Source organism: Anser cygnoides, chromosome 4, assembly GCF_040182565.1.
Source record: "Anser cygnoides isolate HZ-2024a breed goose chromosome 4, Taihu_goose_T2T_genome, whole genome shotgun sequence".
NCBI lineage: Eukaryota > Metazoa > Chordata > Aves > Anseriformes > Anatidae > Anser > Anser cygnoides.
This window is the reverse complement of record NC_089876.1, coordinates 13,185,834-13,201,226: the sequence shown is the minus strand read 5'-3', so window position 1 is coordinate 13,201,226 and position 15,393 is coordinate 13,185,834. Positions and strand designations below refer to the sequence as shown.

At 37.7% G+C, this 15,393-nt stretch overlaps 1 protein-coding gene across 4 annotated transcripts in view; it reads left to right on the top strand.

Annotated features, from left to right (window-relative positions):
- STK32B (serine/threonine kinase 32B) overlaps window positions 1–13,555 on the top strand; it is a 175,462-nt gene extending 161,907 nt beyond the window's left edge. For 2 of the 4 annotated variants that reach the window (XM_048047020.2, XM_013179850.3), the window contains exons 12-13: window positions 12,370–12,507; window positions 12,627–13,555. In XM_048047020.2, the coding sequence (XP_047902977.1) occupies window positions 12,370–12,507; window positions 12,627–12,642 (154 nt within the window). In that variant the 3' untranslated portion in view covers window positions 12,643–13,555. Of the gene's footprint in view, window positions 1–6,494; window positions 7,605–12,369; window positions 12,508–12,626 lie in introns of those variants that run through there. The other 2 variants (XM_013179866.3, XM_048046991.2) reach the window with 2 other exon arrangements.
- The last annotated feature ends 1,838 nt before the right edge of the window (window positions 13,556–15,393 follow it).

The following is a 15,393-nucleotide window of genomic DNA, read 5'->3' as shown; positions in this document are numbered from 1 at the left end:
TGACTTGTTCTTTGACATTGTCCACTCTGAGATGAGAAGGGGGCCACTCTGAGATGGGAATCTGTGTTAGATGGGATGACTGAATATGTGCTTTTATGTTATCTCAGTGCTTATATTGTCTCCAACTTCATATAGAGTCTTCATAATAGCACAAGGCTTGCAGTAAAATGTACATACATATGTATATGGATGTATATATACAGGTATATACATATTCTTTTCATAAATAAGGAAAGTAAAGCAAATTTTTGACAGTAAGAGATTTAGGGAAGATTCAGTTTGTCTCCTGCTGTGTTTTAGGGGATGTCTGGTGTCCCGTCTGTTAGTCAGAGACTAACCCAGACAGCTTTGTGTTCAACGCAGTGGCTTCTGTGGATCCCTCTGTTAGACATCAACTTTCCATGCATTGTGAAAGGAGGTTTGGTGATTACTGAAGGCTGATACTTTGCTGTGTGATCACAAGCAAGCTACTTGCTAAGTCTCCTTTTGGTGAGGGTGTCTCTCCTTCAGTGAATAAAAGAGCTACACAAGATCTAGACTTCTTGTGATTCTAAGTTTTGGACTTTAGCAGAGAAATCTCTAATGAAGAATAGGTGGAGAGACATGAGACAGCAGGGAGGTCAGTGCAGGCTGTGGTTGTTCCCTGGAAACTCACAGCACAATTCCTGGAAACTTGTTGTTGCAAGAGTAGAAGTGAATTACTGTACCAGCCACCTCCCAGGCACTTATTCCAGTTTGAGAGTGTTTATTGTCAAGTCCCAATAATCAGGCAGAGCCAGACTAGCTTTCCACATACCTTAATTCTTAAATTATTGATTGTATGGCTCTTATGGAGCTGCAGTTTTAGAGATGCCACATTAAAGAAATTAGAGCTGATATGCAAAAAAATAGATGGCATAGCTATGATACTCCTCACTCATCTCTGAACCAGGATCCTCTCCTCAGCAGTAGGGGACAGGGATGAAAGGCAAAAAGAAGAAATGAGATGGGATTGAATGACAACATCACAGTGATGGCTGGCTGCCCATTTGTTCAGTCCTGCTTTGTGATGGTAATCGACCACGCTGGGTAACTGGCACAGAGCTGCAGACACCATCACTGCAAAGGCAGCAGGCATGTCACAGGCACCACATTACTATTTGCCTTTAAGTTCTCAGTCTGTTAGTAGAACTATGCTCACTGGTGTGATTTGCTGTCTGTTAACAGGCATCTTCACTCCATCTCCTCTGTAACGTGTTCTGAGTCTCAGTGTCTCGATGGAGATAGCTGTTGTTTTCCAGTAAAGTAGGTCTCCCTCTAGATGCAGATAAGGAATTGTCCTTCTCCCCATATATTTCATTTGGATGTGACTCAAAAGATCACTCTACCTAGAAACTTCCACCAAAAGAATAAAGAGAATATGCCAAAGCAACTCCTGTGAGCTCCCTAACTGCTGACAGGGTTATGCCGTGTCTTTCAGGAGATACACCTGAGGCAGGCTAGAAAGCATGTGTCCTTTTTGAGAATGAGTTTTGGCTCACGCTGCTGAGAGATGCCCTTATTCACAGGCAAGTATTTGCAATTTATAAACTGGATTCTAACAAATTGGGAAAAAAAAATCTTATTGTATTCCCACGGTCTAATAACCAATACTTTACTGGGAAAATTCAGAGCTGCTTTCCTGTTGCTTGTGCATGTGGATCTGTAGATACAGCTAAACTAGAACTTTTCACATTTTACAATGTAAATTTGAAAAGAACAAGACATATATTGTTCATGCATCTGGTCTTGGTCAGCCAATAGCCCATTTCTAAGAGACACCTATGCTTCTAGTCTGAGCATGGTTTTAATGTTAGTCATAATCGGTAGTTTTACTTTCATTTTCTTAAATGCTTGCACCTCATTTGCTGTTTTCATTTATTTACTTCATCTCATCTCTCTTATTTTGCTTTACCAATTCCCAAGGTAAACCTGAGATCTCAAGACACTGTAGGTCAACATGCTGCAGCATCCAGTATAATTTGTTACTTGACTTCCACATACTAGTATTTCACATGTCACTCACTCCATATGTGCACCTGAACCCATTATGCTTGATTATAAATTGCTGGTTGATAGAAAATTATATTCACAGGCATTTAGTGAGTGTAATTACTCAGCAGGAACCATCAACCTGAATCAATTACCCATAGTGTAAGCATATTTCCCGAAGGATTTTTGGAAAAGGTGGAAGTAAATGTCATGAGTGTCAATGGTGCAAGAAGACATCTGTGCTACACAGGGATACTTCTCCAGAATTTTCCTTTTCACATTCAGCTGTAATAAAGCATAACTTCTAGTCTGTGCCTCAGTCATTTAAATTTAAATGGAGTTAAAACAGAGTTATTTGAATGATTACATGGTAATCTACTGAGCAATCAAAACACATACGTCACAGTGTATTAGGAAAACAGATCTGAGAATGTGCTTGTTTCTACTGAAGCAGTCAAAACCAAGGGGACATGTTTAGGGTCAAAAACAGACTGAGTTAAATATGGGTTAGATGCAGAACAACTCCTACTTCAAAGGGTTTGTGCAAGATTTTCAAAGGTATCTGAAATAAATAGGAATTAGATGGCATGTCTGCATGGATGAACAGGTAATTGCACCCCTGTGCTTCAGAGTGACTTCCTTACCCAGCCCTTGGCAGTGTTTATCAGCTTGTGGTATGTGCCAGGCTGATGGGACTATTCAGCTTCTGCTCGCCTGAACATTGTGGGTATAAATTAGCTCTAATCCAGAAGCAAATTGCCTCTGCTAAGCAGTGCAGCATGCAGAGAGTTTATACAGCTGCTAGACAGGAAGGGACTTGAGTCTGTGGTTCAGAGAGGGAAGGGTATCTCTATTTTTCTGGGGAAGCAACAGGACTGTATTCTTCTAAACTAATCAATTTAAAATCATTTATTTAGTTTAAGCTCCTTTAGTAGTCAGTGAGGAGAGACTTGTATCTCTCAAAGTTGGTCTGTGACACATATATCAGATAACTTAGGCTGGAACTCATTATTCTATGTCAGAGCCTCTATTTATCTTGTACAGAGAGCCTGAACTAATCTTTCAGTTGTCTACAGTTAGCTGGCATAAAATCCATCCCACAGCTGTGGGCTCAGTTCATTTATGTGAAAATAAATGCCTAGCTGCCAGTCCAACAGGCACAAGTCTTCTGTGGTCTGCTGTTGTATCTGCTTTCTGTCGATGTCAGGTAATCGAGGGCATCTCATATAGCACTAAACTCTGCTTTTGGGGCAACCGCATTTGAGCTTTATGTACCTAGCCATGTGAGCAGGCCAAGAACAAGCAAATTGTAAGAGCAAATGTTTTTAAAGTAGAGCTAAGGACTCATGAGACTTCCACCCTTGCTACTGGTTTGATGAGGATACTGCTTGGACCCAGGTCTCCCAAAATGCATGCCCACTATTACATAAGCGAACAATCCCATTGTGTTTCACTTAAAGCTTCTGTGTATAAGCTGGTTCGCCACACAAAATCTAGAGTGGGGAAAAATTATCTGACATTGCAGACTCTTCAGTCTGGAGTTGTGTGACTCAAAGCTGATGTTGCTGCATGATGAGTGTTGAGTCTGCTCCAGCCCATCCTTAAGTCTGTCCTGGTCTGACCCAAACCTCCTCTGGCACAGAGTAAGATTGTGCCTTCTTTGTTTATTTGAAAAATCTTTCTAAATTCGAGCACTTTTCAGATGTTTCTGTTTTCATGAAAACACAACACAAGCTGTACACAGACTAAAGAAAAGAAGAGCTCAATATTAACTCTGCCATGGTTACTGCCCATCTGCTGTGTGTAAAGACTTCATTAAATAAAGAAGCACATTAGCTATATACAACTGTCTCAGGAGTTAGTTTCAATTAGATGTATGGTTAGTTAGTTAAATTAATTAGATTTCCAATTTTGACATTCTTTTAAATACTTTCTCATTTTTCAGGTATCTAGTTCTTCTTTTTCCACTTCCTTTCCTTTTCTTATTCTGCATTTTACACCTTCATTGCTGTATTTTGTCTATTTTTACTTCTTTATTCTACATTTTTTTCCTATGTATTTCATGTCTACCTATGTCTCTTCCAAATGGGTAAAGGGCAGCACAATCATTAAGCTGGTATTATCAAATATTTAAAAGAAGGAATATAGGCAGTCTTCTATGGTCCCTGGCATATTTCTTTCCCTGACCAAAATCATTCCCCGAAGCAAACTCCTTCACATTTCAAAGATTTACATAGAAAAAAAAAAAAAAGTGTTTTGGAGATTAGAGAGTTTATCCAAAAAGATGCAACCCAGCCTATGCCACTTAGCTTCCAGGCATCTATCCCTCCACCATTTTATCTTCTGGTATGAATGCAGTCAATGAGATCAATGACATTTACACGCAGAACATTATTTGCTGTTTGTCATAAGAACCCTCCTGGATACCACTGGGGGCTATGACATAAATTAATAGTTTGGCAGATACTCAGGTTACCAGGTAACTTAATCTTATGCTGGATTATTATTTCAATTAGTTCTGATATATATTGTAATGAAATCAAGACTCTTCTTTTACAAATGAGAAATTTCTAAGACTTAGGCCAGAGACTGAAGACCAGGACTTACCTCTGCTCATGTGTTCTAGTCATATGCCAGCTCTTCAGCCTGCACCATTGGAAAGCAGTCCTAAGCATGAAAGGTCACCATGGGATCTGTAGCTTGCACCAACGGGATTTCCTGTGAGGATAATCCAGAAGTGTTCTATTTGCTCTTTTTTTGTTAGCATGTTAATGCTTAATATTTACTTTGGGCAAAAGGTAGTGTTCTACTTTTTATGCATGGAAGTATAAAGTAAACAACTTTTCTGAACTTCTAATCTACTCGCAAACTCATTTAAGTTAGCTTTTTAGAAAAGAAACCAGACAGGAATTTTAACACTTTTCTGATATATTTGGTGGCTATTTTGTTTCAGAAATTATTCTTTCCAAATACACTCATTCAGTTAAAAATAACTTCATCAGATGTTTTGCTCACTTCTTTTTTCTTCTTTATTTTACCTTTTCACTAAAAAATATAGTTGAATGAAAAACCTGGCAGATGAGAACTAGTAAGCAGAATAATGGAGATATAAGAGAAATAGTAGAACTCATTTACAATTGCAAAATACTGCCAGCTTCTTCAATTTTATAAAATAGGAAAAAGCAAGAGTCAATTTTTAAGAAAAACCTTCAAAACTGTAGGCACAAAATTATTAAGCGTCCATGTATCAAACTCAATTCTTATTCCCCACAGTGGCAGCCAGATGACAAGCCAAGCTGCTTATTGTCCCAGAAATCATGCTCGGTTATCAATATTTCTACAATCATTGCCTGCAATTGATGATAAAATGATGGCACAAAAATAGCAGGGAAAGTTTTCAAAGTGGAGTATAAGATGCGCATGCATAAAACCCATTATTTTTGAAAAAGATGTGTGAACACTGCAGGACCTACATATTATTGCCAAATAACTGCCCTGATTTTGTAGTATGTACACTTTTGCTGAAGGGTACAAGCTTCTATAAAGCTTAAATAAGGGATTTAAAAATAAATAAATAAATAAATAAAATAAAATAAAATAAAATAAAATAAATAAAATAAAATAAATAAAATTAAAAAATTGCACGTGCTTGGGGAATTAAATCTGTTCTGGCTAAACCACAACAAATTATGGGTGCCATGAACGTTTTTACTGAGCATGAAACAAGAGAACAGAGTCTTTTTGGATCTGCTGGAAGAGCTGATCCAGAAAATGAGCTGCTATGACAAACATTGTTAGCTTTCCCCTGTCTACCATTTATTTGTCACTGAACACGCATTATTTAGGTTGGAGAGGTGGACCAAAACATATGCTTTCTCTTAACAGTTATACAGACATGTAATGTTCAAGTTATCCAGCAGCTTTCTGCTTATATTTTCTATCACACTCCAAGTTAGCAATACCAAGGGTAGTGTTGGACTTTAGGTAACAGGGTGAGTGCTTTTGAATCTTCACAGTCCAAATGCTTTCTCAGAACAAGTTTCTCCATGTAAAACCACTCCAAAATGTAAGGAACACAGTTATATACTTGTTCCACAAGGAAGAAATAAAGAAGTTTTATTGCCAGTTAGACTCCAAAATCCCATTAAGTTTTATTTTAACACCTTTTGACTGGAATGAAGGAAATGGGTGGGGATATACTTTGTGGAGCTCTAGAGTGCCATATCGGTTTACCAAAATGTTTGGGTTGAAAGTCTCATCTTTGCTTTATGTGTAACAGAGCAGGAAACACAGTTCTGATGAGGTTACAACCAGCCACTAACCATTTTCCTTTCTTTAGATAGCAAATTCTTGACTATTTGGTAAAACAGTGCTTAGTTATTATCACCACAGATTAGTTATCATTATGGACATATGGGAAGTTATCCCATGGCTACCACCCTGAAGAAGCAGTCATATTGATCACATCTGATTCCTTCACCCAGATTTTTTTGCTGCCTTGCTCCAGCCCTTCCCAGCCACATAGAGAGGGCAGGGAATCCGGATTTCACCCTCAAGGTAGTGTTATCTCTTTACTGCCTGCTATCAATCCCTGGGGGATAATATTAGGGCTTCACCACAGCCCTTTTCTGGCATATAGTGGAAGGAGACTTTGTACATATGTAGTACTTACTCAGTTCTGGTCATATTATCAACCATATTTGTTAACAGGCTTCAGTTTGTTCACAGATTTGTTGCATCATTATCATATTGAACAATGACTAAGATTAAAAAAAATAGTGGTGATAGTAGTGGGCACCAGACTGACACCTAGCGTACCATCAGCACCTTGACTTTCTACAGCTAGCCAGTATCTTGGCTAGAGACATTGGGTATTCCCAGATCTGTAAGTATCCCTATGAGATGTTGCTGCTGTAGGATACTTCATGATTTATGGGGTCCACCTTTACAGTATTATATCGCTCTGTAAAAATCATTTTCAGTTTGGTTGGGATTTTTGCAATATTGTTGGATGTTTTCCAGAATACCCATCAGTTTTAGTTATATTTAGTTATAATTTCCACATTTCTATTTTTTAGAACCAGGATATAACAAAACAATACCTGTGTCTGTAACTTTCTGGCTTCTTCCTTACAAAATGTCGTTGACAGCTATTTTCTATTGAGAATGAAAATGTTCAGTATATTGGGAGGATACTGACTTACAAAAAGTCTATGTTTACTGACTGATATTCTAACAATATGGTATTTGGAGTGTCTTTATTGTTGCTCTGAAATCCCCCTTGTAACATCTGTATCTGTGCTCCAGTAGGCAAGCCAGACTGATATGTACAGAGACAATACAGTTGAAATAGTGCTTTTCTTAGCACTGTCATTTTTCGTAGTACATCAGTTGCTTTTTCTTTTTTTTTTTTTTTTCTTCATTTTTTTTTCCTCCTGATTTGGACATGTTTGTAATTAGCCTTCCAGAAAGGCCATCTGCAGAAGACATCAGCATTACTTACATGTAGCTACTAAATCATAGAACTGAGGTGTGTTTCTAACTATTTAGCAATCTGTCCCCCAGGATACTTGAATCTGAAAAGCTAGCATAGACATGCTTGCTCTTTTCTGACCTCAGACCTCCTCCCTTGTGAAGAATAACTGGGATAAAATGTTCCATAGATTTATCTACTCCTAAGGGTTCCTTTCAAGAGATGTAAAAGTTTCCTTTAGTGGAACTCTTTTTACTGCAATAAAGCTACAGTTTCTGAAGATTGACTTATTATTCCCGGTTTCTAAAGCTTGACTTATTAAGCTCACCTTCTCCCCAAACCACAAGCAAATGCATCTGTTTTCACTGGAAAGGGGGTAGAAATATCAATAGGCCAAGGTAAAATGCTAAATCTAGAAATGATAAAGCAAATTCCACTATCCACTCACACCATTTTTTTTCTTACACACCCAGGACACTGATTTGCAAAACCGGCAAGCTCACTTGCAAATTATCTGTAATAAAAAGAGTGTCCTGTGGGACCTGGTACACATGGAGTGGAAGTTCTGGCTGACTTAAATTATCTTTCTGTCAATACAAGTTCTTTCCTGTATGGTTGCTGAGTGTATTCCCACTGTTTGAAATGCTTCTGAGGGTTTGGTTTCAAACTGGCAGCTGGGCAGCACCCACTGGTAAATATACCAGCTGCACCAAGGTGTTATCATACACAAGGTATGGCCTGGCTAGAACAAACAAGAGTGACAGGCAGCTTAACAGACTTCTTAAAGCTCTCAAACAGGACATTTTGCAAGCCTGATGCCACTGCTTTACATTGATACAGAGTTGTTTTTTTGTTTTGTTTTGTTTTTTTTTTGGGGGGGGGCAATAATTTTTCCCTCTTCTTTGAATTTTCTTCTACTCACCAATATCTGATTCAAGACCCAGCACTAGAAATCAACACTGCAGGGATTCCACTATAATTTCTGGAAATCAAGATAAGAATCTTTAAAACCTCTTCATACATGACAGAACCACTTTTTCTTAACCAGAAATGCTGATGAAGCCCAAGACTTGACTGAGGGCTCAGTTACTTTTCTTGATGCATTCCCAAGTGGTCAGTACAGCCTCTTTCTTCCTCGCTGCCAGAGAGGAGGTTTCTCTATGTTCAGTGTCACACATTACTGATATTGCATGGATCTATGGTGAAGGCAAAGAAATCTGTGCTTATCTATTCATTGGTTCAGCAGAGCCACTCTTAATTCCCAGCATAACTGTCTCTGAGCTTACTTAGCTATTTGTACAGAATTTTGTGGCATAAATGTAATAGACATTGTGCAAACTCCTTTTCAGCCTCTTTTCCCTGCAGGTTTTTTCTTCCTAACTATTCACTAGAGCCACTTGTTCACTTTTTTCACTCACAGCTGGACATTTCACTATTTAACCTCTCTTCATAGCATTCAGCAAAGGAATAGCTACCTGGTTTGGATCCACAACAGCTAAGTCCCCATCAACTCATTCATTTTCCCTGGGCCTTTATCAAGTTATTGCAGGCTGTAGCTGTATCAACTTAAAGGAAAGAAAAGTCACATACTAAAAAGCAGTTTCTGACAAATGTTTTAATGCACTAGTGCTATTTTTAAACAGAATGGACCAGAGTGCATTTATTTTGCAATGATCACAGGGACTGTGTTGAGCTATCCATGTTTTTGTAAATCTGAGAAACTCTCATGGAAAATGGCCCAACCTTTTAATTGAAGAGACTGCTTGTTCACACACTCCTGCTGTGGTGAGATTTGTTTAGGTCTTGACCTGAGTCTCTTTGCACTTTAGAGCTAGATGGAAATACAAACCAATTGCCTTATTTTACTTTTTCACTACAGTGGTTTGAAGGGAGAGAAAACATTCTCCACTAACATTTCTGAGACTGATTAGATGATTATGATCGGGATTTCCTGTGCCTTAGTCTTTTACAAATCTGAAATTATGACTGTCATGTTGATTCTGCAACTTTTGTTCCTTTTCTGTTAAACCTATTATACAGCCTAAAGAAAAACTTTTGAGGTTTTTGTTCACCTGGTGAACAAAGCTGAGCCTTAAACACTTTCCTGGGAATTCCAAGTTTACCACCGGGTTTCGTTAGATGTTTGTGATACTCTGACCTCCCATAGTTGTTTCAATCTTCTTTTTTATTTTTCATATTTCCCATGCAACTCTTTGGCCAGTCTGCTCTCTTTGCTTTTGTATTTTTATACATGCTTTTTTACTAGTTCTTAGCCACAATTTTTCCAGCTCAGATGTATGACTATCTCCAGTCCACGTGAGATTTCTGGACAGATATTATTCCATCTCAGCTTCACTCCCCTACATTGTCTCCATGTGTTGGGAGAGAGGCTGAGGAACAGAAAAGGGCTGCAATTTCCCCACAGGGTGACAGAGGTAGAAACAGAATCAGCATCTCCTGATTCTTAGTCTAATTTCCCATTCTCCAAGACACACTAGTAGGTAGTTGTTAGCATGCCCATAATAAATCCTTATAACGCAATCTTTAACATAATTTTAAACACATAATAAAGTGATTTATAAATTATTAAATAGCTAAATAACAGTTAAATTTTTGACTACATGATCTGATATATAGCCTATTGTTACTTTGATAGTTTATAAATATCTGTAGTGAATCTAGGTAGAGAAATAGAAAATGTCTGAAAAGAGAATACAATGAAGCACTGCTAAAACAATATACTTTTTTTTACCACTTCCAACCTCCCATAATCCAATTATGCTTCAATAAGAGCCCTTGGGAGCAGGAATAGGATAAAAGAAAATAAATGGAAATAAAACAACAAAAGAAAATATCTCTATGAAGAGTGGGAATTTCAAGGCTGGTCTGTCATGTTTTTTGAACCTTTACATGCTGCCTTTGAGCCAGTTTGAGTGATTTGGAAAAATATAAAAATAAAAAAGCAACAACAAACAAAACCAACAAACTTGTGTTTTTCTGTTTTATGCTGTTATTGAGAGACTTCTTAGTTTCCAAGCGCTGTAGCCTTTTGTCTTGATGCCTACAAATACCTTACTCTTGTAAGGGCCAGTAGCTCAGACCCTGAGCTTCAAGGCTTTGTCAGATTCAGTTGCTCCCCTGGTAGTCCCATGGATCTTCTCTGAAGCCCTTATAAAATAAAAGACAACAAATCAAACAAAAAAACCCACACTATCACATTTGCTGCCTTGCAATCATTGGTGCCAAGACAGTTTCAACAGTAAGTTACATACTCCATTCAGCTGTGCAGAAATTATATATTTCAGTGTTCTTAGAGCCATTGGTTGAAAATCTTCTGTCTTGATCATTTGTCAACATTCATTTGAAAAAACAGTTTGAAAAAACGGTTTGACTGGAGATGATGGACAAGTTTCTCATAAAGAAAGGAATGTCCCTCAGCTCATTTGTCATGAGTACTGGTGAAGATAATTCATTGGCCTTTCAGCTAGGGACTGATATTTCTTGTGCTATCCTCTAACAACTCAGTCATCCACTGGCCTATAGACTCACTGGTAGACTTCATTTCTGGTGCACTGCTTTTAGTAATTTTTTCCTTTAACATAGTGTTTTGTTTTTTTTTGTGTGCGTTTTGTGTTTTTTTTTTTTGGGGGGGGGGGATTGGTTGTTTGTTTGGTTTTAGTATGCCTTATATTTTTTATTTAATGTGTCAATGCTTGTGCTCTTTTAAACTTAACCTATTTGGACAGTATTTTGTTTATTTTAACATTAAATAGTCTCCTTAATTCCTCTATTTACTTATGACAGAATTTTAAAGAGAATTTCACATTCTTTTCCGAGTCTTCAGTTTGTGTCTTTATTTTTACCCTTTTTTAAACTGACCCTTTATGTTTCATTTTTGCATGCTTTTCATTATTGAATAATTTCTATGTATTCAATGTTACTTGCAAAGGTTTGTTTTTTTTGTTTTTTTTTTTTTTTTTTTTTTAATATATCATACATACTGCTTATAGTCACTGTTAAAAACAGTTTCTTCCACAGTGTCTCTGGTGCCAATTCTTTGTGCATTTTTGGGGAATACATCACCAGCTGTTTCCCATTTTAAGAAAACAAATGGAGAAAAATTTCTTAAAAAAAGAAAAAAAAAAGGCTGTTAATTTTCCTAAAACTGGTCTCTACTATATAGCTTCCCCCTTGAAGCTTCCCCCCCCCTTCCCCCATGAATTTTCCCCCTCCTCATGAAAATACTTACATTGTGCCTTTTGTTTTTGGAAAACAACATTAAGTATCACAAGAATCACAATAAAATCACAGACGTTGATACTAGGGTTGAACAGAAAGGCTGAGAAATTTGCTGATAAAATTACAGGTGGAGAATGCAAGTGCCACCAGGGCTGTGACTGTTCTCCAGAAAATAATGCCTGCAGAAGATGACTTTGCAAAGTCCTTAAACAATGCAGGATTTTTTGTTGTTGTTGTCCCTTGAAACCACTTTGGAAGCTTTGACCATGTATGAAGTAATAACAAGAGGAACACTGAATATACGTTCACCTCAAGTTTTTTCCTTTGCTGGTGGAGGCTTTGTCAAGTTATGTCCAGGCAAAGGTGCCAAACCCAGGGAAAGCACAATCCTCTGCTGGCCCTTTGTGATAGGCTTTAATGGGAACAGGTTTTAACCAAGATTCAACCACACATATTTAGGAGGAGGAATTCATCAGTGTTTAAAAGACGAATAAAGATAGGGAAGTTAATAGAGATTGAATGGTGCAGGAATCTATTTTATACTCAGGTATATGTAGGTATCCATAAAACAGACAATGGCTGTTATTCTCATACAGTTATCTGCATATCATAGCTATAAACCTTTTGATGTTTTTAACCTTGGGCAGACTAAGAAGGCAGCAGGATCAAAGCGGACAGACTTCCAGCACAGAGAGCAGAGCATCCCTGCAGAGCCATGGGAAACTTCAAGATGGACGTAACAACAACTTACTCGGACACGGATGCACAAGAGGCTGCAGCAGCTAGTGAGCTACAGCCCCATTCTTGCTTTCACCCTGTGGGGGGGGCGGGGGGCAAGGAAAGGTCCTCTCCACGCATGCCTTCACGTTTGCCCGTTGGATCCCAAGCAATCTTACTTGTCCAGCAGGATCCCCAGCTGAGGACATGTCCATGGAGCACACTGGTTGAGGAGTTCTACCTATCACCCTGCTCTTCATTTGACTCTGCCACTGGAAAAAATGACCATCAGCAACAAAATACAGTTTTATAGGTTTGACTCTCCTTTTCAAAATCCTGGAAGAAAACTTGAAACAATTCATTAGGCAGCCTCTCAAAGATTGCGATGTTTCTGGCTACCTGCAAGAGACAAGGTTATACTGGGGCCAGCTTTATCTTGAAGGCTTTACATTGTCCTCTCTGTCTCTGTTAATCAAAATGGTCCAGTATGGAATTCCGTGAAACTGCTAGACACAGCTGTTTCTGAACATCTGCTGTTGAATTTATAACAGATGTATATGATGTAAATACGCGAATGTAGTGTCAAATAGGCTAAACACTGAATAATTTCATTTAACTACCTGAAACCCATTGGAAATGTTGCAGCGTGAATGTCTTCACTTTGTTGTTTAACTTCATGCATTCTGCTTTGTAGTAAGAGATGTGACCCTGGCCAAGTCAAAGTTTTGCTAGTGACTTTTGTGGATGCAGGTTTAGACACATTAGCAGTGTTTCCTAATTATGACAAAGAAAGACCTTTTTATTTGTAAGAATAAGCTGACTGAGCCAGAGTTGAAAAGCAACTTAGCAAGGAGAGCTAAAAACATTAGGAATTTTCTCAGATTCATAGCTAGTTGTCATAAAATGTGAAGAAGTTACATGTGTCTTTGTTTTCACGGCTCTATTTTGGACGAGGATTGTCTTGAAAAGAAAAATACTTTATCCAAAGTATTCTTGACATGAAAAGTTTTTTTGTTTGTTTGTTTGTTTGTTTTTAAGAGCATCCACATATCCATACATTTATGTATTTTACAACTTGTACATCCACATTTTGATAATAAATGCTTATTTGTTCTGTCTTATTGTGCTTTTATTTTTAAAGGGTTATCATTCATAAGCAAATTTCATTTCAACTTTAAAAAAAAATAAGTTAGGCTTTTGGAAGTGATAACCATTTTGTTTGTAGTTATCTGTTTTTACTGTATTGTTTCCATTTTATCTTTTACAAAACAAAGTTCTTTGTAATTGGATCAATTTTTAAATTTGGTTTCACATTATATGTAATTTTTGTCACAAAATTTTCATAAAATACAGATTTTTATTGCTTCATGAAATGATATGGTGTTCCTATCAACAACAGAGACGTTTACTAATGTACTAAGGTACATATTTTACATCTGTCATGAGCATGGTATGGGTTTATTTGTTTAATTTGAGCGGAGACTGAAATCACAGGATCAAGCAAAGGGGCAGAGTTTGTTCTTTAGAGGACAGTTTTCATTTCCCAGAATAAATGAGTTTCATGCTCATCCCTTCTTACAATGAGTTTTTTATTTTTATTTTTTTCCCTTAATATTTATTTAACTTGGGAAGGACCACAGTGGATAACATTTGACATAATTTCAGAAAAATCTATTTCTCTGTTTCAATTAAAATACATCATGATCTTGGATCTCAGTCTGGATCTTGATCCTAGGCAGAAATGAAAGATTTTATTTAATTAAAAAATCCTACAGAAATTAATGACACTACTTGTTAGTGCTTGCAGGATCCATGCTGTATCAGATAATATAAGTTAAAGACATGAAGCTTTTGGAAGTAAGGTCAGTAACATGTGAAACAGGAAATATTCCTGGGATGTGCCTCATGTGGATGTCAGGTCTGCATCCACTCTGCAGAGCCCCTCCTACAAGGCTACACTGCCTGCTAAAGCACAGACAGCCACCACGCAGACTGAATTTATAGGATCACAAGTCCCAATCCACAGTCTTTAAAGTATAAGAATTTCATCAATGGCATATTAAAATCTGAGGGGTTTTCCTGCAGGTAGAATTTAATTAACAGCAGGAGACTTCTGAACATTTGCAGTCCGATCTGGCTGTCCGCAGGGTGTCTTTGCCAATGCTTCACTAAGCTGTTTTTGAGATGAGCCTGGTTATTTGATGGATGGCACCTCCTTGAATATGTGTGTAGAGTATTATGCATGAATGCAAGCCCACTCAGACACTTTAATTTCATGGTTGTTACCACATGGTCATTTCTCAAACAACCTTACTACTTGAAAAAAAAATAAATCATGGCAGTGATGCTCAGCTTTATTTGGAGACCATGACACTGACTGCAAATTGAACCTTATGTTGCATATAACTGTCTTCCTCAACTTACTACACAGGTCAATGAATACTCTCAGCTACATTTTGGTGGCACAATGCTCTCTTAGTTCATCTTTCATTTCAAACGCTGTAAGGAACTGGCCTGTCATGCAGGCACCAATAACGGTTCAGCAGGAGAAAAAGAAGACAGCTCATTCTTTATAAGACGATCATTGTGAGGATCAAACAAGTATTACAAGGAAAATCACACAGCCTAGTAATAATTCTGAGAAATTCTGGCGTAGGACTTTTCCTCTCTAGTTTTAGACATGAACAAAATATACATTCCTGCAGCTCAGTTAGCCAGATCTAGGCTCAAAGATATAAAGAGGGGAGAAAAAATGCTTTTAGGATGTGATACATTTGGTCTGTCTTGATTGTCTCCTTCAGCAGACGGATCTCCCTGTAGCTCTGCCTCTATGGAGGATAGAGTCAATATACACAAGCAGTCCAGATTCAGATGTGCACATTGTGCACTGACATTTAGTTAGATGAATCCTGTTTGTTATGGCACAGGCATTTTGTGGAGATACAGTCTAATCC